Here is a 23,838-nt window from a genome sequence, read left to right as displayed (position 1 = left end):
CCAATTATAGAACATATAGAATGCCGTGTTAAGTAGGAAGAAAATGGTTTAAAGTGGTCTTCTTGGAAATCCCTTAGTTCTAGATCACATAGCATCTAGAACCTGACGTGAACAAGGATTGTAAATCTTAAGACGATGCAGATCTGAAGACCATGTAGGTAACTTTACAAAACGCTTAATTCCCCACCCCAATATCTTTCTAAATCCATGGACCTTCTAAAACCCCTCGTACAGAACCCCTTCTGGACAATCTAATCTAGAATTTAGACAAGGTCGCAATGGTGAACGATCGGGATAATTTGAATGCCTTGTCCGGAATGATGCATGCTTTTCCTTGAGAAGACAGATGGTAATTGTGTCTTTTCCTTCCCCACCTCTAGAAAATTCCAAACTACACCCAAGGACGAGAAACACCGTCCACGAGACAGAAGCTTAATTAGCGAGTAGACGGACTAAGGACCGCTAGCTAATTATCTCTACAAACAGATGAGAGTCTGATTGGTGTGCGATCTTTCCATGAACCCTGTTGGAACAGGGAAGTAGGATTTCTTCTTGCCAAAACACCCTCAAGGATGCGAAGAATCAACACGCAGATTGAGGAAAGAATTACGATGTTTCACAGGTGTTAATATCAGGAACATAGAACCTGCCGGCAGATCGGCCCCATTCGGCCCCCCGTCTAGTCTGCCCGTTTCTCCTGCTGTAAAGACTCAAACCTTAATCAGTCGTTGGTCTCGTCTTAGATTCAGGAGCCGTATGCCTATCCCATGCGTGTTTAATGCCCTCGCTGTATTACCCTCTACCACCTGGGATCCAGAGGCTTGGGGACAGCACACCGGTTTTATTACTTACCTGAAGCTCTTATAGGTCGACTTGGGAGAATAAAGGAACCGCAAAGAACACGGACAATTTTGACCATAACTCTACTCGCTATCATGTCTACACCAATTCTACGTCTTGTCAAGTCTACGAAGTACTATCTGAGAAAAACCGTCTATAGTTATTTCTCCGTGAAAAAAACAGGAATAGACTGTGATTTCTGAGAACACAACAGCTTCCACACCTAAAAAGCTTAAATATTAATGTCAAATAATAAGTGTTTTAGTTCTAGATTAAAGAGTTTGTAGAAACAAGTGTGAAGGGGCTTCTTAAATCCTAAAAAGACGAGTATGGTGGCAATTGGTCAACATTAAACACAAAAACAAAAGAAAAAACAGTCACATTAACAATGTTTATTTTTACATTCTCCATTTCAAAATCCATTAATAAACCTACCAGGCGTTTTGTTTGATATTCTGTTCCGGCACAGCTGACCGCGATGGACCTTTCTACAATTCTTTTTTTTTTTTTTTTTTGGTTGACTCTAGAAAAGTTAAATTTATTAACAAACCTTTGAACTTAATAAAAATAGAAAAAAAACATTTACTGGCATTTTCATAAAAAAAAAAAGTGTGAAGATACAAAATTCCATAGCGTGTTTTTTTTTTTAAATAGTCACCAGATACTTGAGCAGACCCCGACGGCAGCAAAGATAATAGAACGGATCATCCGACTGTTAACCTTCTCCCTAATTCCCAGTTCTGAGTCAGCACGAAATGTCAGAGGCGTTCCCAGGTCAAGAGAAACATTAAAATCGATGTCTCCGGCTTTAGACCGGTCCGCCGAGAGGACATCTTTCCTTCTGAAGGTTCAGAGGTCCTTCTTCTCTGGTCAAGATAGCAGGAATTGCTCTCGGTATCCATTTCGATTGTCGGAGGTTTGTCCAAAGAGTATTTGAGAATTTTCAGCGGAAAAATTCCATATTCCATCCTCGTTCTACCGATCTACTGCCGGCAGGTATCGTGGAAAGCTTCCAAGGTACGGAAGTCTCTCCACGTGGGTGGCAGACCGTCCTGGAGAAACTTCCCGCACCGCTGACACGGAGCTTGGAACAGCTTGATATAACTTCTTAACCAAGTCTGCAAAGAAAAGGCGAAGACGTAAAGAAAGTCAAGAACTCGCAAACCTCTCGTGACATCAAATTCTACCGGAAAGGGGGAAAAAAAAACGTGTTTTGGACCCAAAAACGACCCCGTACTGACTTCACAGCAACGCAACATTCCACAAGGTCACAAAACAGCCGATTTTAAGGCTTTGCTGGCCATTAATACTTTATTTTTTTCTTTTTCTGTTAAAATCAGCATCCCATCTGGTGGCAGATACCGTTTTTATACACAGAAAAACAGCTTAAACGTACAAAAAAAATTAAATAAATAAAAAAAAAAAGCCGATCTGGACGGGGGATAGCGCTATAAATACGTGTTTAATGTGCAATATTTTTGGTAGCAATCTTCCTGTAAAGGTAATTTAAGCCCAGATTATGTTTCCTTGATCAGAGAACGGCAAAGAAATAAACAATCTTTTTTTTAGAGAAATAATGAGGAGGCCCTCAAAGCGATAACATCAGAAAGAACATATTCCTTTCAAACTCCCATTACTCCGCTACGGCAGCGAAACGGCGATGGGACGCAATAAGCCGGAAATATTTTTATACTTTTATTTAAAGGGACGGGCAATCGTGTAGCCGCGGAGGTAACCGAAGAGTTAAACTCGAATTAACGTTAAATCAGATGTTTAGGACGCCGACGGCCTTCAAAGCTTGGAACGGTAGGAAAAAGTCTTGAATAAATGAGTTATCGTGCAGCAGGGGCCACGGCGCGCGTTAAGCATTTAAACAACCCATGCTGCTCGGATCAATCGGCATGCGAAGGCTCGATAGATGGACTTATTTCAAGTTCTTTAAAGGAAAAATTAAAGGGGCTGATGCGGAATTAACCCATTGAGGGTAAGGGAGACGTGAGCTATGGCTGTGATGGTCCAGGTGTCCTCCTCCGCCCGTTCTAGGATCATCTGAAGGATCTGCATGCCAGGGAACGGCCATGGTTTGCCCCGAGCCTCAGGGCTTCTACCCCAATCTCGGAGTCTCGGGGCGACTGGGCAGAATCTAATGGTTGGAGCGGGCCCTTCTGCTCTGATTGCATTACATCTGAGCATCCCTTTTCTCATTGCTGTATCATAGCTGAAATCCCTGCTTGAACACAGGTGACAATTCAGAATATCGTGGCCTCCTGACAAGCCATGGTTTTCACAAGGACAATTATTAGAACCCCCGGGTCGCAGTCGCTACAGAATAATGTTTTTCTCGATTTGAAGATCCTGGTTAAGGGATTTCCAAGACACGGGGATCTGGGAGATAACTGGAACCCCCAGTCTCCATTAGGTGGTAGAGTAAATGGGTGCATGCAATGGTGGCAAAGACCTCCCTGATGCCACCCTCTAAATCATCCAGGATGGGGTCACTGAGGGGCAGGAACTACTGAGATCCTAAAATCCCAGGTTCCGGGTATATCGTTACACCGCTTTATGAAACCCTTTATTGGTGTACGTTATTTCCTTAAAGGTCGTTAGCGACATGGCGCTGATTATTTCTCTCCAATTGAATCCCCCTTCAGATTTAACCCCTTAAGGACAATGGGCGGTCCCTAAACCCATTGAAAAGAATGCATTTTGAGCACGCACATGTACGGGCTTTGTCATTAAGGGGTTAAAAAAAAACAAAAAAAAAACTGTATGCAATAAAACTATTCTTTTGGAATATTTCCTCAGCCTTAGAAACGCAACCCCGGCACATTTTGTCCCTCACAGGCATCCTTAAAATCCCTACCGATTCTTTCCCCTTTATGTTTCAGACTCACAGTTTGCTAAAAAGGAACCGAAAGAGTTTCAAAAAATAATCAAAGCCGGATTCGGGGGAAGAAATCAACGCTTAAAGTACAACCACATTTTCAGAAACAAAATCTCCACCCAAATCCCGATCGAACGATCATCTCAACTGAATTAAAAATAAAATAAAATAAATTATAATAAAATGACTGTGGGTTTGAGAACTTTCTGCAAACTGAAATATTTCTTTTTCTTTGGCGTTTGACAGATGAGATTATTACGATATTAAATTTGCGCAACCGGGAAACAAATGAAAATATAAAAAAAAGCGGAGGAAATCTGTGGAGAGGTTGAATATTACTCCGTAACGTTTTATTTTCATCAGTCGATGCGAGCGGAGTAAAGGAGGCTGGCTACGTGGATACAAATGCGTCCGTCTCCGGCCCGGGTCTCCTCGCCGCAGTAACTGCCAATACCTGATTGTAACATGAATCAAAGAATTAACTAGATGTGTGTCAGACGAGTACAGATCAGCAGCCCCGCTGAGACGTGTTCTTCTATGGGGCCGATAGAAGTAGTTACTATTACCTAGGGGTCTATTCACTAAAGCCTGAATTTAGAACGTTTGGAATAGCGTCCTATTTATCTACCGCCTTCCCAGTATATATATATATATATATATATATATATATATATATATATATAAAGCCTGGCCACTTGTGTTCTAGTTCACTGAATTAGGAGAGTGTTGGCACCAAGAGAAGAAGACTGGAAGTTGGGACGGGCCACCTAGTTTCACTACCGAGGACAGTCTTCACTCAAATCAGGAGCACGTTTAATCATATATTACTTATTTTTTAAGCATCATATATAGGTGTAAATATACAATGATGGTTATCCACTCTACTTGGTTGACGGCTTCCATCATGCTAGAGACGATGGCATGATGATGGTCTTCAAACAAGCTTGCAGACACCAAGGACCACAGACGAGACCTCACAGGTCTAGGGAAAATCCCATAGCGTCCGAGATATTATTTGTATCGGCTCAACCAGTGGTGAGATTTTTCAGCCAACATCCCACCCAGGATTAGGTTAACCCTTGCCAGTCTTGTAACGTTTAGCTTGGTGATACCCAACAAAGACCAGATCTTGAGAAGAGCAAAGTCCACACCAAAGTCCAATGATTGGTCAATAATGGAAGCCAACTGGCGAGTTGCCCGAAATCCTAGCTTTCAAGGATAGTCCAGACTCAGGAATTAATGTCTAGATCCCACCGTGCAGCACTTCACACGGAGTAATCATCGGGCCATCTAGCTTAAAAACACCAGGACACCATTTTTAAGCGCCTCTCCTCTTTATGTTATATATCTGAGTTTTCACGCGTCGTGTTTTACCCCTACGGTTGTTTTTGGAGATACGGTCTTAGTTTTTGGATAATAGGTTTGATGAACCTTGCCCTATTTCTGATTTATTTGCGTTGGTGCCATTGGTCTAGCCGGTGGCTCCATAAACTGCGACGAGATTATAGAATATTAATTCTGCGTGTAATTAAGACATTGCTGCACGCGGGAAGCCTCGCTGTACGGTTGATTGGCGGAGGGGCCAAGATATTGACACATTTATTGAGCGTCTGTCAGATGTTAATGTTCAAGAACTCAGCGGGAGGTTTCGACGATCAATCAAGGAGCTTCCCCTCCTTGTGCTCACAAACATTGTATGAGAAGCCGGGTGGGGGGGCTTTTAAACCCTTCAGAAGATACTAGAAGAAATAACCTGTTTATTAAAACTGAGGAGTTCTGCTCAGCACCCTTTGCTTCCTGTTGAAATTTACAGAAGCTTCCTGTTCAGGAAGTGTAACTAGAAATGCATTCCCCCTGAACACAAATCATAATTCCATATTTCTTGGTGCTGTTTTTGGATTTAACTTTTCACACATTACTCTTCTAAAAGAGAAGATGGAGTATAATATGTGTGTGTGTGTATATATATATATATATATATATATATATATATATATATATATATATATATATATATATATATATATATATATATATATACATACACACACACCACAGGAAGATATCTTCACTTCCTGATCTTATCCCGCCCCTATGTAATTATCTCTCCCTCTGTTAAGTTCATGATTGCTGCTGATTCAGACAGCCTTTGAATGGGCGGAGGGGAGAACGTCAGGACAGGAAATGGAACATATAATGCTGACCCTGCCACAGACTGCCACCAATCTCAGCTCCCGTTATGTGAATATCTCCAAAATTATTAAACTAAAAATCACAAAATGTAGGTAGTTTTGCTGGCCATATTAAGTTACACTAAAAAGAAGATCTACACCTCAAAAATGATTCCTTAGAAAGGATCTACAGAACATTTATCAACTCAACGGAATAAACCGAATGACTGGGTATCTATGCTTACCATGAAGGACCTAACAACCACATCCGGCATCTGAGGAAGCTGGTAGTGTAAGAGGGCGGTGGTAGCGTGGTCCGTCACCTGCGAGGAGAAACAAACCACAAAGATTCAGTATGTTCCGTACGCTGTTAAATGGGCCGTCTAACGGCCCCTACAGCCCCGCGGAGAAAGACTGCATCTCAAAGTTATCATTTCCCGAACCTTAATCTCCAAATGGCCTCAATAAACACTCGGCTCGGAAGCTCAACCTCCAGTTGAAACATTTTTGCATTGACCACCACGGGGCTGGAGATGTTGAGAGACCCTGTAGAACGTTTCTGAGTCGACCCCTTCTAATAAATAGCACATAATAATCATATTTTTGGGGGGACACATCGACTCTAGCTGGTTATGATTAGCGGCGAGATCTGAACAGTCAGAAAAATGCCGCCCGCCTCAAAATTATTCAACGCGTCTAAAGATCACAGCTACGTATCTTTCACGCGGTGAAACTCAAGCCTGCGGGCGCCGGTTCTGTCAATCCGAGAGAAAAACAGGGAGAATCGGGACACGCAAGACAACAAAGCGATCAATGTCAAATTAGACACATGACATATGTATAAAAAACATAAAAACAGATGTTTGAGCACTAAAAAAAAAATTGAGATTTATAGAGAAAGAAAAAAATGTTACTGGTGAGAAAAATAAGAAACGGACAGGTAAAAATGTATAGATATGTGGCTTTGGAAGAAACCGGGGAAGGATATAGATCAACGGACACAAAAACAAGCAATACGTTTATCATCGCAGCAGTCAGATGCCGTCTCGAGTAAGATGTGTTCCTGATGGTTCTTTTTGAGCGTTTGTCTGAAATCGCCGCCAGCTAAACTAAAAATGAACTTTTCCCAAATATGGCTGGATCCTTCAGGACGACAAATAACTCAAAACAAAATAAAAAAACAACAAAAAAAAAAATTAATAATAATAATAAAAAATAAATAAAATATATATATATATATATATGTGTTTTCTTTATCCTCCACACAAGACACAGGATGCCCTTTAAAGACTTATGAATGATTTACCTTTTGGTGAGTTGGGTTTTTGTCCTTTAATGAGTTATCCGAGAAAAAGCGCAACGTACAAAATAAAGTTTGCCATCTTGTGAAATTGGAATGTTTAGGAGGCCTTCCCATGGCTCTTAAACATCTGTAAAGCTTAAAGAGTTCGAACGTCTTTGACTTGGCTGACTGATAACGGCTACAGCAGCCCCAGATGGACCAAACCACTAACCGGAGACGTACGACAAAACAAAATGTATCAGAAATGAAAGATGCGTAAAGTTCTCGGGGCCTCGGCTTCGAAAGATTCCATATTTCTCTCTGGCTAGTACAGCTATCGCCATTTATCTCCTTGATTCGGTGCTTAATATGAATCAGAGGACCCCCGTTTAGGGTTTGGTTGACTATCTTTCCGCTTGAAGATCCCCTTTGGTGTACAGCTATTTTTTTTGGAATGTTATGACCTAAAGGATCTATGGGATAAGAGGTGGCGGGTAAAGTAAAACCGATAAAGTTCCAAACATCCCAAGCCCATTAGTTTCCGCCTAAGCCTTCTGGGAAGGACAGCGAGGTAGATTTGTGGATGGCCATGAAGTTTGTGCGTGCGTTAACCTTGAGAAGTCATCGTCGGTAGCGTAATCTATCCGGCTCATGAATGCATTCATTCGGCACCGCCTTCGCACACTCACACATTATTGATGAGAATACATTTTCATACATTACACAAACTGCTGTGGCAAACAACGCTCCGTGAGCGCCTTCCGAGTGCAGACTTTGGGAGCTCATCGAGCACACGCTCTCACCAAGGCGAGACACAAATAATGCACACTGTACACGCGTGTCTGAAATGTAACATTGTGAACTCGCGTCACAACATCAAAGTAACGTCAAGGGAACGCCGCGAAGAATAAAAAAGGGAGAAAGTCTATAGCAAGGGGTCAGGATCTCCAGTTAGAAGCCTGACGCGGGATGTCAAAGATTTGATCACAAACTCGGGGGAAATGGGCAGATTCCCAGATTAGTCTGGGGCTTTTCTTTCTTACTTAATGCTGTATCACGGCTAAAATCCCTGCTTGAATACAGGTGACTTCATTCGGAATTTTATTATGTCCTCACTGCTCATTTTTTTCCAAAAGGGCCGTTATGAGACGCATTTAGTCCTGGCCGCTGGCGAGTCTAATAGAAGAGAATGAGGCTGATCAGGGTTAATATGTTAAGCGTCTTACAGATCCCAAAAGTGTCCATGCGCAAGCATAGTGCTTTGCAGCAAGATAAGTATGTTAGCGGCAGAAGAAACCTGCTAAAGGAATATAATAACATAAGGATATACTGACTATATGGACCCTTTTAACATATATACTATATACATACTATACTATATACTATTCACTTGCCACGGAAAGGGTTAACGCTACATCCGAAGCATTAATCAGGCCACCTTTCCAATGGAGCATTTGCAGGCATCTGGAGCCTTTGTGCCGCTTCTCGGAGCTCCGCGTGACGCGGCCGTTGTCTTTTTCTTGTCCGTATCACCTATTCAATTCTCAGCCAGCCACCTGGAGCTCCTCGTAAGAAAGGACGCGCTCGCTTCTTCTCCGCTACCTTTCTCCGAGGAGGGTTAGGTAAGTAGGATCTCCTAGTATGCTCTCTCCAAACCAAAACGCATTCATTGGAAGAGTTTAAATGCCACGTAAAGAAAAAAAAAGGAGAGCGAAATTGAGTTTGCTTTCCCACAGTCCACGGGGAAGCTTTTCTTCTCCCCTCAGTCTATTGTGTCGCTTCCCTTTGAGAATAAAACGGCCTTTTGTTGGCAGCTTCTATTGTAACAGACAATGCCCATCCGATTTAGGATCGCTCGGCACAAAGGGAAACTTTGAAGGCAAGGCTCTGCTTCCCGGAGTGAAGTTCAAGACCGCGCCAGAGGGTGTAATGTGATGCAGAGTCCACAAATTAGTAGTCAAGGGGTCCGGCTTTGTATCGGATTCAAAGACGCTAAGACGGTGATATCCAAAATGAGACGGTATTACAGGCCACAAGGATCCTCTAACCCATGCTAGCTGCATCTAGTGATGCTTTGGGTGCTGAAAGACTACAAGAGATGTATGGTTCCAGAAGACAATCGGACGAGGACAATCGCTCACACTCAGGGGTTAAACCCTACGATCAGCGTAGGCCAACCAACGTTACATTTCAATACGATTTCCAGTTTGGAAGTTTAATCATGAATTAATGTGAGACTGCCCAGCTATTGGCTATCCGGCCAATCTACTGAAGGACCTGGACCGGTGAAGAAGACATTCCCTAAAAAAATTGATAAAAATAAAAAAAGGACCACGACTTTTCGTCTAAAAAGTAAATCGGAGCTCGGAACGCTACCCCCTCCCTCTTGTAATTACGGATACATTGGCAAATCATTGTTAGAATGATGCATCTAACACAGTCAGCCATGAAAGCAAAGTATCGGAGACCCCTCTGGCAGGACCGCCGTAGAATTGCAAGCCTCGCTAATAAGGCAGCCTTGCTGATACAGCGCTTATTGGGGAAACGAAAAGCCGAGCGGATCCGTCTCGGGTCTGCGTGGCGAGACCGCAGGGTAGAGGTCTCCCCGCTTTGGGAAGGTCGTCTCTGCAGGACGCTCATCTCCATCTCCCGACAGCTGTGTCAGCCTTACGACGAGCGTTCTAGTTCCATGCGGGGAGTTAACGTGGCGATGATTGCAGTGGGGACTGGCAGGGAAAAGGGGTGACAAGCAGGAGCCTTGTGTGCCGGTCCGTCGTGGCTAGAAGACGATGGCTACCCGGTGGGCCTGTTGGAGGACTAGCGAGCATTCTGTTGGCAACAAAGTAACCAGCAGATATCTCTTTAACTATGGTACTACAACCCCCATTATGCTCAGTCTACACAGCAGCCGGGGACACATTATTCCGGTCACCTTGATAATAAATAAAGCCAATGGCCGCTCTACCAATAAAGGAGTTAATTCTATATATATTTTTTTCTTTTTCATTAATTAAACGAGTTCCGTATCGACAAAGCGTTATTAAGGTTAATTCGGCAGTGTTTGTCTTACTGCATCCTGCCAAAGCAGATGAATTATAATTATTCTCGGAGTCTCGGAGGGCCAGACAAGGACAGGCAAGGATGTTTCATTTAACCCCTTTAACCGTCAAAGGCCTAACCCTTCTTCAGCTGAAGGCTTGCGAAGGCTCTGCAGCGTCCGCGCTCACCCGTGCCTTCAAACGGAGTTCCTGTAAGCCAGACTCAGTACTCACCTTCTGAGTGTTGGGGACGTCTCAACGGCACCCCTGCCTACGCCTGTCGCTTAGAGAACAAACCTGTGGAAGTCCATGATAAATTTGTGGTGTGGCTCGGTACAGGCGCTTAGGATCGGCCGAGGTGGACCTAGAACTGAGCTGAAGCAAAGGTCCATCTAGCAATGATCTGGTGAGTCTGTGAATATGCCGGACCACACTTGCCCCTCGTGTACCATCGTCGTCCAGCGTGATAACTCTAGGCATTGTCGCGTGTACAGCTTTATGGTTCATATTCAGCAACACAAAGTATGTGTGTCCCTAAGGCAGGAGCCGAGTGTTGAGTCCACCTATGTGGCGTTGAGTCCTTCTAAGCTCTACTAATAGCTACATTCAAAGAACACAGGGAGATCTATTCACTATGAGCAAAAATGTATAACCCCCAGGTATTCATCAAACCATTTACTTTACTGACTTGGTCAATCTCGGAGGCAAAACCAGTTGGGGTCTGAGATTACAAATGACCCCGACGCACAACCAACTCAAAGCCAGGGGGCAATTCATGGTAACAGAGTATCTCCAGCTTCCCCAGATAATAAAACCAAGACGCTCAGAGATGCAAGGCAAGTCAGGAGTGACAAGTTGCCACCGCTAGGACCTGCTGGTTCATCGATGAGCCCCTGGGAGACAGATCTTTACCCGCTTGTGTAGGTAGATACAGAGCTCAACTTACCTTTTGAAAGACTTGATAACTGGATTTTGACCAAATGTCCAGCTGCAAAGCAAACACACAAAACAGAGGGTCAGCGAAGGTACTTTAAAGACAGACATGTAGATTTTCAAACCAACGGCCTACTTTACCCAGTCACATGAATGTATAGAACCCTCGAGGACTAGGTTGGACAGCCATGATTATAGACTACCTTTTATGCTCTATTGACTAAATGGACACTCCAGCGTCCCAGACAGCCTCCTGAACAACGAGTGCATAATTACTTTATAAATACTTAAATATGCATTGAGAAAAGCAGCAAACAAACATTTTGAAGAAGCTGCAGCTTCCATGCTGCAGCGGAATGCCACCTCTGAAGCATCCAATCCATTGGGAGAAAGCTATCCCATTGAAATGAATGAGAGAGCTTTCTGAGAACCTGGAGTCCTGTTAGACCTCCTTCTCCCCAGAACTCTCGCCGAGACAGCACTGGGAAGTACGTCACGCGGCAGGCGATACGGTCAGCGGACGACATCTCCTGTACAGCAAGCAGCTGGGGGTGAGATGGGGCAAATGCTTACCGGGGGGGGGGGGGGATGGGGGATTGGGTTCTGCAGAATCCCCACCACGTATCACAAAGGGGGTCATCAAGATGTTTACCGACTAATATGATGTACATAAAAACCGGCAAATATAAGGTGCGGGGTAACAAAACGGCTTCACATAAGTTAAGAAAGACATATCATATCATATTATATATATAATGTATATAAATTGGTTATTTTCTTCCCAAATCACAGAACTTCAGCCCCCCGACTACCTCCCGCATTGCTTGTAGCAGCAGACAGGGGACAAGCGAAGTCGGCTCTGAAGGTCGTCCGAATGATTTCAAAGTCGATATTGAATCGCAACCTTCTTTGCATCTGATATCAAACGGGGATTGTGCCAGCCCCTATTATAGAAATCAAATTCCACCCCCCTCCCCATCGCGGCTCCCCCCTCCCAAACTTGCGCGGCGCTTGCCTTTGAAGTGGTAGGGAAGCAGGGATCAGAAATTACCCCAGAGACAGCTTTGGTGATCTTTGAAGCTGCTCTTTGATAGTGAGTGTGTTTCGCTTGCCGGGGTTGGGCTGACGTGGGGTAATTAATGAAGCGGCGGTGTTAACAGGCACGGGTGTTGCTTAACAAGAGAATTCAATGAACGCGAGCAGGCGTCCCTAACCGCTACACACGGAGGAGACGCTGGGCTCGTTACCGTCAATGCGATAACAGAGCCCAGGAGAAATGGAGTCGCTCTGACAGGGTACCTCATCTAACCTGTCTATGATGTAAGGCACCGGATCTGGTCATGACATCATATCGGACCTTAATCTCTCCACAAACAACCTATACATTGTGCTGGAAAAGGCATATGAATACCACATGGTACCATATGCAAATGAGTTATTTTTTTTCTGCTGTACCATATGCAAATTCATTTAAATACCTTCTTGATCTATACACTTGCTGGCTGAAGATATATATTTTTTTAATACCTTATACCTGCACCGTTAGCTCCAATCACAGTTATGGGGGCAGCAGGCATTGAACAGACGCATGCGGGTGGGTAATGACTGAGTTTTGGGGTTGTTTGCATTAATAACCTAGCGCTAAAATGTAGTCGTTGCTCCATCCAATACCCAAATATCATTCCAGTTTTCCGCTTCCGCTGGGAGGGAAAGGGGCATTTCTAATAACGCTCGCACTTGCATTTTTGTGTTTAAGGCTCAAGTGGCGTCCTTTGCGCTCAACTATTGATGCTGCCAGTGAAGTAGCGAAGTATAATACTATGGACACTATCTCCCCGAGTACACTGGCCGGGCGCTCTTTCCTATCTCCTCTGTATGTTGGCTAGGATGGTGTGAAGCCTGACTGGGGTAAGGCTAGCCATGGGGTAGGGGCAACATTGACTATAGGGGGGTACTATGGGTGGGGCACTATGGGTGGGGCAAGGGTATTGCCTTTGAAAGAGCTTATGATCCAACTGGGGTAAAAAGGCATTTAGTATCTGAGCCGGAACCTCTTCCCAGCTCTAATGATATGCCTCATCAATATATATATATAGCTTTGGCTTTATCAGATCTTTTAACATTGAAAAGTGTCAATACCCCGTCCCTGGAGCATGGAAATAATGCAATCGCGCATGCACGCGGGAACAACGCTCCTACAACCTTACTGCTGGTACCGAATCGGTTAATGTTTGTTTAGTACAGCTCTGATGCATCTAGCCAACATGCAATGGGTTAAATCACCCCCAAAAAAACTTTTCACCGAGTGCCGGAGGAGCGCGCAGCACATTGGCAACCACAGGGTGCAGGCGCAACGCACCGCGGGGATTAATCCTAATGAACAATTCATAGGGCGCACCTTTAAACGCGGCATGCGGAGGTGAAGCGGCTGCATGCTAATTGGGCCTCTTACAGCACCGGACTCTCATTAGAACGTGGCCTTTGGGTTGGAAAGAGCATCGCGCTCGCTGCAATCAGCTGAAGAACCTGACTCTCATATTAATGGATTCCAATGAAAGACACATGGAGGCGGCCAACAAATCCCTCAGAGGCCAGGTATGCGTCCTGACAGGCAAATGGTTAAACGCTGTGCTGGGGGCATTCAGAACTTGCCCTTTCCCCCATTTCTGTACTTAACTTGTAATTCTCAAAGCGCTCGTATTTTTTTTATTTTTTATACAGTATATTATTTTCACGAAACATTCCAGTAGCCAATAAACATTGTTCTTGGGGCCCCAAGCAGCTTTGATATATATATATATATTTTTGGGGGGTTTTGGAAGTTTATGGATATTCTTTGGGTGTCTGTTGTCATACTAAAATGAACATTCCTTCTGTTCTTTGCCGCAAAATAACTATTATATAGATATATACATCATACATACATATCTACATCATGAAGACTATTATATTATATTATTAAATATTATATAACATCATAAAATTATTAAATATTATAATATATATATATATATATATATATATATATATATATATATAAAGGGTAACTATCTACATCATGAAGACTAAATCATAGCAGCTTTGACACGTCAGCGAGAGAACATACATGTTCTTCTTACATGACTGAGAAAGGAAACATGTTCTATGTTCTTCTTACATGACGAAGAGATGCAATGCTGCTGATATAGGAGTCTATGTTATTGTGTGACTTTGTTACCTAAAGCACAAGCTCCTCACTCACCTTCCCATCCTCAGTGTAGACGTTTTCGTTGTAACCCTTCACGATGGTCCGGTCAATAAACAGACTGCGCATTACCACGATGACCTTCAACACCTTGCCGAGGGTCACCTGCAACGACAGAAACAATAGAGAATCCTGATTATCTTAGGGTAGTGACATAGAAACTCGCACGCCTTACTCCGCCACACCTGTACGTTACAGCCAGACTATAAAGCATCCTGCGAATAGGAACGACGCAAAGGTCGTCTTGTTCTAGATCAAGAAGAAAGGGTTGAACTTCAGGTCTTTCTCGAGTAACAATGTAACCGTGTAAAACAAAAACCCAAAGCCTCTAAAATCTTGGTTTATATCTAAAGTAAAGGAAAACCTAAAAAAAAAAAGATTCTTAGTCACGGCACAGCAGACATCGCGGGAACCAAACAGCACTGGCAGCCAAGAACACCATGTGGAACGTCAAGGAACGCTGACCTACAGAAGTCTTCTTCAAAGAAGGACAACACATTTTGTATGCTTTTGGAAACTCCTAAAAATAGGATTATTTTATCATTCAACTTTTTCTTATTTTTTTCTTAATCAATAATAAAATAAGCTATTGCCTTGGTTAAGATGTATTGGGTGGAAGGGTGGCTTCAAGTGTCCTGGGGTCTTGACGGACGTTGGCGCCTATTAACGCGAGTCTTTGTGTATCATAAAAACAAATAGAACTAATATAGTTTAGGGACAAATAAGTTCAGTTTCTGGACCATCCATCTGGCAGACCAATTAACCGAACGACAGTTATATTTAGATTCCGTTCAGGTCCGCGGGGTTGGCAGAGGGATAAAGGCCCTTTTCATCCTAGAAGACTAGCGGAGTGAGCCGGCTGGCACGAAACATGTTTCTTCCGCTCGTAGTGCTGGATGCCCGAGCGCGCTCTGTTGCTTTGCCAGCGTCGACGAACAAGGTCTGCCCGGGGTCATCCGCCCAACGAACGGTCACTGAACAGGAGCTGGCACGGAGTATGCCCAGATGGCAGACTGAACGCCTCGGCCCGTGCCGTGAAACTATTTGGGATTCATTTAGCAAACGCCACGTAACATTCACACTTGCCAGGGAGAGACCTAAGCGCTGGCAAGCCGTATCGGCTTAATGACAGAAGGCATTTTTAGAGTCCGTCATCCTTAAGATATTTCTGCAAGCGCTCTAAAAACTCAAAGAGGTGACCTTGGTATAAAAAAATAAATAAAAAAAAAAACAGAAAAAAAGGAAAAAAAATTATGCTTTATTCGTCCTCCGACAACAAATCAACCCAAGAAGATCTGCATATAATCCCAGACGTGTGCTAGAGGTGGGTAACAAAGTCACAGGTGGATACTTTTATGCAAACAATGGAGGTCGGATCAACAATTCAATTTAAATTAACCCCTTAAGGACAATGGGCGGTCCCTAAACCCATTGAAAATGATGCATTTTGACAGGCTTTGTCATTAAGGGGTTAAGAATTATGAACTGTGGCTGATATAAAATATCAACATTTTAATATTATTATTTACAAAATATTAACTTTTTAATATAAAATATTAACATTTTAATAATAATATTAATAAGATAAAACTATATAACACCACATTTTTAAATATCAATAGAAAAGGTGGTAAACACGGCAACATCGTATGTTGTCTCATATGTGATCGTTATACCTGGGAACTTTGTAAACGAGCGGACCCTGAGACTCGTGAGATATTTCCCCTTTAATAGTCCATCACGAAAGTTCTACGTAGTGACTCCTCAAACACGCCAAACACTTAATTGAGTCACCTGCATTCAAGCAGGGATATCCACCATAACATACTTTTTTTGAGACTGGGGCAAAGACCCTGAGTGTTCCCAGGCTTGGCGATCACATCTCGTTGTGTCATTTTGTTTCAGATCAATCTTTCGGGGAATCGTGGATGTGGAAGGTGTATTTGCCCTTGGGTTTTCAGAGAGGTTGTCGTTTATGCCATTTTATTTCATCAAAATAAAATGAATTTAAACAAAACGCTGCCTTTTGAAGGAAATCGCTTTCGAAGATGATCGTTTGTATATTAAACACACAATTAAAAATTAAAGAAAAAAATCATAATTTAAAGAGTATTTTCACTTAAAAAAAGGGTACCCGGTGGGTAATGCTGTCACCGGCGGAGAGGGTCCACAGCGACACACAATTCCGCAAGATGCCATTCTGCCAGCGATTCTGACACTCCAAAAGCCTTCTCCCTCCCCGAAACGAATTCCCGCCGCAGTCGGAGGACACAGGTGGGAAAGAGACGTCTCGCATCTCGCCGTCAGGACAGCTAATATAGTGTGACACGTCTTTGGCAGGGGAAGGCAACGAGATGACAGATCGGCGTCTATGAAAGCTCGAGACTCCGGGGTTCAGAGTAACAAGTAAACTTTCTCAACCTGCACACAACGGGGGGGGGGGGGGCATGAAATATAAATGTTCAGAAAGCGTCCCTTCCGCATCCGCCGATGCCGCAGGTCCCCGAACAATTTTCGGTTGGAAGTCCCAGCTGGAGTTGTGGGTCATGAAAATATTACCCCCCCCCCTCAGGTGGGAATCAGAGCCATGTCTCAACTTACCGTACACAACACATCCAGGTTTAACCCATCGGAGGCTTCCCGTGAGATCCATACACTACAATGCCCATCGTCGAAACAAATGTTCTGGCAGAAATATAATTAAATGGTGTCCCTTTTGTAAATTATCCCACCACGGAGGTGTTCAGCTGCAGCTCTGCGGCTGCAGCTTCTTCTAGGTATTTTTTTTTTTTTTTATTAAAAAAGTTAATTACAAAGTACTTTAATTTTCTAGGAGACCGTCTGGGGTACAGGGGCATCTCTTTAAAGCAGGTCTGTCAACATTTCTCCAATCGTATATTTTACAATTCTCCTTACTCAACTCATGTGACTGTATCTACGGATTACATGCACCCATACCTGCATATTTTGGAGGGGGGGTGATATTTGCCACATGCCTCGCACCTAAGCATGACTAACCCTACCCCTCAAAACCATTAAAAGGGTTAAAAAAAACAACTTTTCCCAAATTCTAATATCCAAGATTTTTTACTGCAATGAATATAATAATATAATATGTAATAGCAGACCACCGTGGTGGTTAAAGGGTTAAGTACGAGGGAAAACCAATGCTGAAATGAAGTAGATACCAGCAGAAGATCTGGGAATACCGCCGAAATCCAGAAACTCACCCTTGCAGGCGCTCACAATACTCATTATGTTGTCTTACTACAAAGCTATGAATTTCAAGCGCTTGTGGTCCTTAGAGGACCGCTCCAGATCCCTATTAATAAGGAAACAATATTCTCGTTGCCTGGAACTCACCTGATTCCCAGGGCCGCCCCCCCCTACACTATCCGCCCGCTGCTAATCAGTAAAACATCCACTGTCAATAATATCCCCCCGACACGAGAAAGTATCCCAAACAACACGCAGCTCCTCGTAACAGACGGCGCGCCCTTAAAGGGACGGTAAAGCCGCTTACCGAGGTCCTGTGCACGCTTGACCCCATCATATAGCTCGCCTTCAGCAAAGGATCGTTCTATCAGATTTTTTTTTTTTAAATGCACACAAAAGGAAAAAAAACAAACAGTGAAAAGAAATATGAAAAAAAATAATAAAACGGTTTAAAGAGAAAAAAAAAATAATAAAACAGTGAAAAGAAAAAAAATAATAAAACAGTGAAAAGAAATATGAAAAAAAATAATAAAACAGTGAAAAGAAAAAAAATAATAAAACAGTGAAAAGAAAAAGAAAAAAAATAATAAAACGGTGAAAACAAAAAAAAATAAAACAGTGAAAAAAAAATAAATAATATAACAGTGAAAAGAAAAAAGATTTGCCCAATAAAACCACCCCCAACCCCCAGATAATTTTTGTCCCCATATTATATTTATTTTATGTTAATTCCACACTGCAAAATAATTGCCGTTGTTGGCCAAGACACTAGGGCTGTCGGACCGCCACGTCCCTAGGTTAGAAGGCAGCAAGACGCAGGTATTTTTGGTCTCATGGTGCTACGGTCTTTGCCAATGGAATTGGAAGTTCTTAAGCCGCCTGTCGATGGAAGCCTCTATAAAGACGTTTATGGGATATGCTTAAGGTGCTCTAGAACTTTGCAGGTGGTTCTAGCGCCTAATGTTCTGGGCTGTCTCACCAAGCTTCCTACAGCTTTTCAGGCACTTTAAATTCACCTCTATCTTCTTCTACTCTCCTTCAGCATTGAGCAAGGACAAGCAGCTCTCAAGCGCACGTTCGTTAGAGAGCTGGAACAAGAGAATATTACACAAGTTACAGCAGGATCGAAGGAGCATCCACAGCCGTAGGAGGAACTTTGAAGTTCAGAAAATGTGAAGTGTTGAAATATTAATTAAGAGTACATTACAATACATCTTTTTTTTTAGCAAAAAAAAGAGCACTTTTTAGTTCTTTTGCATGGAAGTTTTAAGGATTTCAGACTTGCCAGGATCCTACTAGGCGCTAAACGTCCTAATTATTTTCCTGGCTTTGCTTGCGCGAGTCGATTATCGGAGGGCGCCTGCTCCCCCCCGGGAAAAGTAAGAGTAGGAAGGTATAAATACACCTATAAAGCTTGTCTCTCTAAAGCATGGCCTACCCAAGGGGGGTTTGTCAGTTGGCCTCTTTGGTCGGCCATGATGTGCTATTTGGTGATGGAGAAAAATGGTGGGTACAACCATCGTCTGAATTACCAGTACTGATTGTTTTAAAAAGTGTGGGGAACAAACCCACCCAGAACCATATAGAATACTGGATTGTTATCAGGTGGTTCTAGAAGAAGAATTCTTAATTCTTCTAGGAAAGCCAAATGTTAGAACGGTTTGAGAGACGTTGCTATAAGGAAAACATGGTCTCTTAGATTAGAATGTGGAAAACGCCTGGTCAAAGGCTGCTGGTTCCATCGTCTCTAAAACCGTGGACCTCCTGGGATGTTCACCCTCTGCAGTCTTTAGTATCTATAATGTAAGGTGAGACATAACAAGAGGAGAAGACTGGTGTGCAGGAGGGCATGACTGAAATCGCAACACGTAGACCACCAAAGTGGTTTGGGTAGAGCAAAGAAAACCAGCCCAGGTTCCACTCCAGTGAAAAGGGGAAATATACATGTGTATCTAATAAAGGGTTCCACCGGCATGAATCTACGCAGTCTCATGACGCTCCTAGATCAATGGATATGATCATACAAATCTACGCTCCTTAATGTAAGATCAAGGTCTTCAGATCACCGATGGTCAAGGCTCTAGGGGATTTCTTCTGGTAATCGCAGACCGGAGACTAAATGATCCCCCGCTGACAGATGATCAGATTTATACACATTTGTTTTTAAAAAGAAAAAGAACAAAGAAATGAGGTTGGCACACCCCCCCAAAAAAACTAACCGTCAAACCTCTCTTAACAGAGGAAAGAGAATCACAGGGCCGGGTTTCTTATTGATTCCGCTTTTACAGGTTATGGATGGACAAGAACTTTCTATCGATCCTGCAGCAGAAGCATCAGAAAGTCTTTGAAGAAAGCTGCAAACGTCACAATCCTGTGACTGAAGACCTCAGGAACATTAAAGGCCATTGATCGACATTGGTTTCCCCTGATGTATCAACGTGTTTATACTGTAATATACATTATATATAAAAGTTAACGACCCTTTAATGGACTCGCATCTTCTCTACCGATACAGTTGTTGCTCTTTTGAACGGGTAAGAGGATCCCCACCAGAAGGTACAAACAGGAGAATCTGTGGTCCACAGTTTGGTTCTTGAATACCCTCAACTGGGTCCAAGGAACTCCAATAGCTCTTACACCAAAACCGGGTTATCTAGAACTTTAGTCGAGGATTAAAGCTTGGAAATGAGTAATGAATGAGGGAGCTGAAACCCACAACTCTCCTGCAAACTCTCCCTTTAGTGAATAAACCCCTCTGTGTGGGTTTGGTGTTTTAAGTAGACCCCGTCACGGACCCCAAGGTCAAAATAGTCAAAAGATCACCCAAAATGATCTGTATTTAGCAGAACAACCTCCTCTTTATCGCTTGACACACCAGTAGTAAATTCTGAAGTTCCAAAACAGGAACATTCTACGATAGAATAGACAGTAACAAAACGCATGCTTCAAAATTAACCCCTTAAGGACAATGGGCGGTCCCTAAACCCATTGAAAACAATGCATTTTGAGCCCGTACATGTACGGGCTTTGTCATTAAGGGGTTAACTTATCCTTAGACTGTACAATCATATTTTTATGACCTCATAATTAATAAAAACGTTTACAATTTTTTTTTTTTCCAGGCGAAACATCTGCTTATAAATTCACTCAGCGCTTTTCAAGCTTCCTCGGTAGAAGAAAACATGGAAATCAAAGCAGAGGCTGTATAATTAACAGCGTTAGGGCTCCAAATTTCTTCTTCTTGAGGCACATTAATAATGACAGCCGTGCGTTCGCCGAGAAGAAACTTTTTCCTATTATTCCTTAAACTCGGCCTGTCGATACCCTGTTAGACAGCCCTCCGCGTTTTAATATTTCGCCCGTAGGACGAGCGCCAGCTCGACCTTGATGTGGAAAATTTTAATTCAAATCAATACATGTGCAAGGTCATTTTAAAATTCAATTAATATGAATGGAAATGTATGCCTCGCAGATCCTGCAGGAGAAAAAGTGGAGCGCTTCAACGTTGTTTATTTTAATGCCAGTTTAGTAATTTTCGTTCCAGTGGGTGAAAGGGCAGCAATAAATTACCCCCCCCCAAAAAAAAAAACACCTTTAGCGCACCGGAACAAAATATATTAACATTATGCCAAGAGGATAGCCATATAAAAAAAAAATCATAATGCATCCGTACATTCACACACACATACATACATTCATACGCATATACATATAAATAAATTAATTTAATTGGCATTAACTGTTTAAGTACTAGAGGTGAGTTAGCAATAAAGCAGTGTTAAATAAAACAACTAGACCCTTTGAGGGTATTCTTTGTACACCTCCGTATTTAACATATTGAGTGAATGTCTCCAGCCAATGATTGGCACTTCAAAGTTTAAAAGATTTTTTTTTGGAGAAATATTTTCCCGTTAATTGTTTTAATTGCCCCCATACTCCTCGTTTTTGCGTGAAACATTCAGCAGATTTGCTTGACGTTGCCCCTTTTCATTTGGGGGCATGTTAAGCTCGTCTAACCAGGGCATGGATGGATCCCCGCAAGGTTCGCTAAGGGGTAGTTGCGGTGGATTCTGGCCCGGGGCGGCGATTCTTCTGCCGTATAACCAGCAGCCCCAATAATGTGTATAGTAACAGGAGATGAATTTATAAATTAAACTTTGTAAATAAAATCCATTCTTCTTCTTCTAAATGCCTCATTCGGTTACACAAATAGCTACCAAAAGGCCAACGTCACATAAAAAGTCTTGGAAAGCCCTGACCACAGCCGCACCTCTAACCACGCTACTCCTTGGCCGTTTGTAACGTAGAGAGAGTTCTGACGAACGGCTTACATTTATCAAAACACTAAATTTGGCCGTATTTCGAGCCGCGCGTGCCTTCTTCCGTAAAATAAAGCCAGCGCTGCCTTGAATCTCGATGTAGCAGATCATCAGGATCAGCCGAATTCGAGGTCTAACGGAACGGAGCCCCATCGGTTCGGCAGTAGACCCCGCAAGGTGTGAAACGAAACGGAAAACAAAAATCACCGACAGCTTGCCGACTCTCGCCGCGCCGATAAAAGTGCCTGGCTCGACTCTGCTGCTTAACGAGGCTTGCTTGTAAATAGCAGAATAGGTTGCAATTAAGTCATTAGTCGTTAAAACAAACAAACAGACTAATTAGTTTCTTTACCGAGGACCGTTCTACGGAGAGTGCGGAATTTACCTTTCATTAATCTAACTTAATTGCAAGAGTGCAAGATTTGAGTTCTATGTCAACACAGGTTGAAGTGCACCGGGGGCAGGGCTGTCGAGGGCGATCTAATAATAGCAATTATCCGACAATTATTTCTTTATTTACCGGAAGGTCACCAAAAGGTTGCACGATAACAGCAGATACTACCTAATGAATCGTTTTGTTGTCACTTGCTTGTTCAAGCTGGTTCTCCGGCTGAAGGGAAGGCGATTCTTCGACGAAGACGGCTCAAGCATAGGACGTTCCAAAGCTGACCATTTATGAAGTCTACTTGAGGAGGACAACCACAAGGTTTGGAGGAGAATGAGCATTATAAGAACGTTAGACCCGCTAAAGGGTAATGTGTTGTTTCCCAGGAACACAAATATGACGGAGATCGCTATGGACTTTAATACGCAGACAGGTAGACTGATATAACGTAAAGGGACAAACTTCCGAGGCTGGAGGGATATTAGTATGGAGAAATTAAGGGTAGAGACTGATGCTACAGCCAAGGTTTGCGGTGGACAACGTAGAGAAACGGAACTTAAGACAAGGATCTTCTAAGGATGATGAAAGACTGTGTGTGAAATCTGTGAGATGGAGATGTCATGGTGGACCCAAGCATGGTCCAGAAGGTGGAAATGGAACCCTGCGGACTTCTACAGGTGATAGGACGTTAATACGGCTTATGGAGAACTTGTATGAATGCTAGATGTAGGGTGTCTGTTCATGTAAACTGTTTCTCACTTTATAGAAGGTTTTCAAACTAATATTCTTGAACGGTTTAAAGGTTAGCAGAGTAAAGAGTAGGAAGAAGAACAAAAAAATGAAGATCAACCTATAAGTTGACCACATTGTAAGAAGTAGGCCAGTCTTCTACTATCTGTAATTTCTACTAATGCCGCCATGTCAGCAGTGAAAGGCTTGGATAAAATAGTGAAATACGAAAAGAACCAGCGCAAAACCCACAGATTTTAGTGGTCGTGTCTACCTGCAGCTCAGTGGATTAGCACCGACGCAAGCAATAGGCGAAGCCGCTCTTTAGGGGAATGTGTAGACCGGCATTCCCATGGCTGCAGACAAGCAAGAACAACCAGGTAAACGGATGAAACAGGTGTAAAAAGACCCCGCGAGACACCATCTGATACCGGGAGCTGGAAATTCTGCTGCCAGTGGGGGACGCCGGGGAGCGAGGAAATGCTGAATGATTCAATTACAGGCACGTGCGGAAATGCCTCGGTATGATTCTCATTAAGCTGCATTAACAAGATCGTAGCAAACGCCGGCACACTCTTAATTAAATACGGACGTGAGAGCGAGTAACATATTGTACACTTTGCATCTCTCTCTCTTCAGCGTCACAAACAATGAAAGAGATTCTAGTAGAGCCTTAAACAATTTAACCGACACCAGTGGCGTTAGCGATTCAGTGTAACGTCCATCTCTGTGGCGGAAGAGGAGTTAATGCACAGCCACAAAAGGTAGGTTATCCAGTTGGTCCCAATTACTGAAGG

The 23,838-nt window shown here is 43.0% G+C and overlaps 1 protein-coding gene across 1 annotated transcript in view; it reads right to left on the bottom strand.

The window, feature by feature from the left end:
- Window positions 1-1,217: 1,217 nt before the first annotated feature.
- The window catches only part of MED27 (mediator complex subunit 27), an 86,634-nt gene continuing 64,013 nt past the window's right edge, over window positions 1,218-23,838 (bottom strand). The window contains exons 5-8 of the mRNA XM_053472409.1: window positions 14,390-14,497; window positions 11,162-11,203; window positions 6,141-6,218; window positions 1,218-1,958 (exon numbers count right to left, since the gene is read on the bottom strand). Coding sequence (XP_053328384.1) covers window positions 1,824-1,958; window positions 6,141-6,218; window positions 11,162-11,203; window positions 14,390-14,497 — 363 coding nt within the window. The 3' untranslated portion in view covers window positions 1,218-1,823. The remainder of the gene's footprint in view (window positions 1,959-6,140; window positions 6,219-11,161; window positions 11,204-14,389; window positions 14,498-23,838) is intronic.

This window comes from Spea bombifrons, chromosome 8, assembly GCF_027358695.1.
Source record: "Spea bombifrons isolate aSpeBom1 chromosome 8, aSpeBom1.2.pri, whole genome shotgun sequence".
NCBI classification, from domain to species: Eukaryota; Metazoa; Chordata; class Amphibia; order Anura; family Pelobatidae; genus Spea; species Spea bombifrons.
This window is presented reverse-complemented; position numbering and strand designations above follow the sequence as displayed.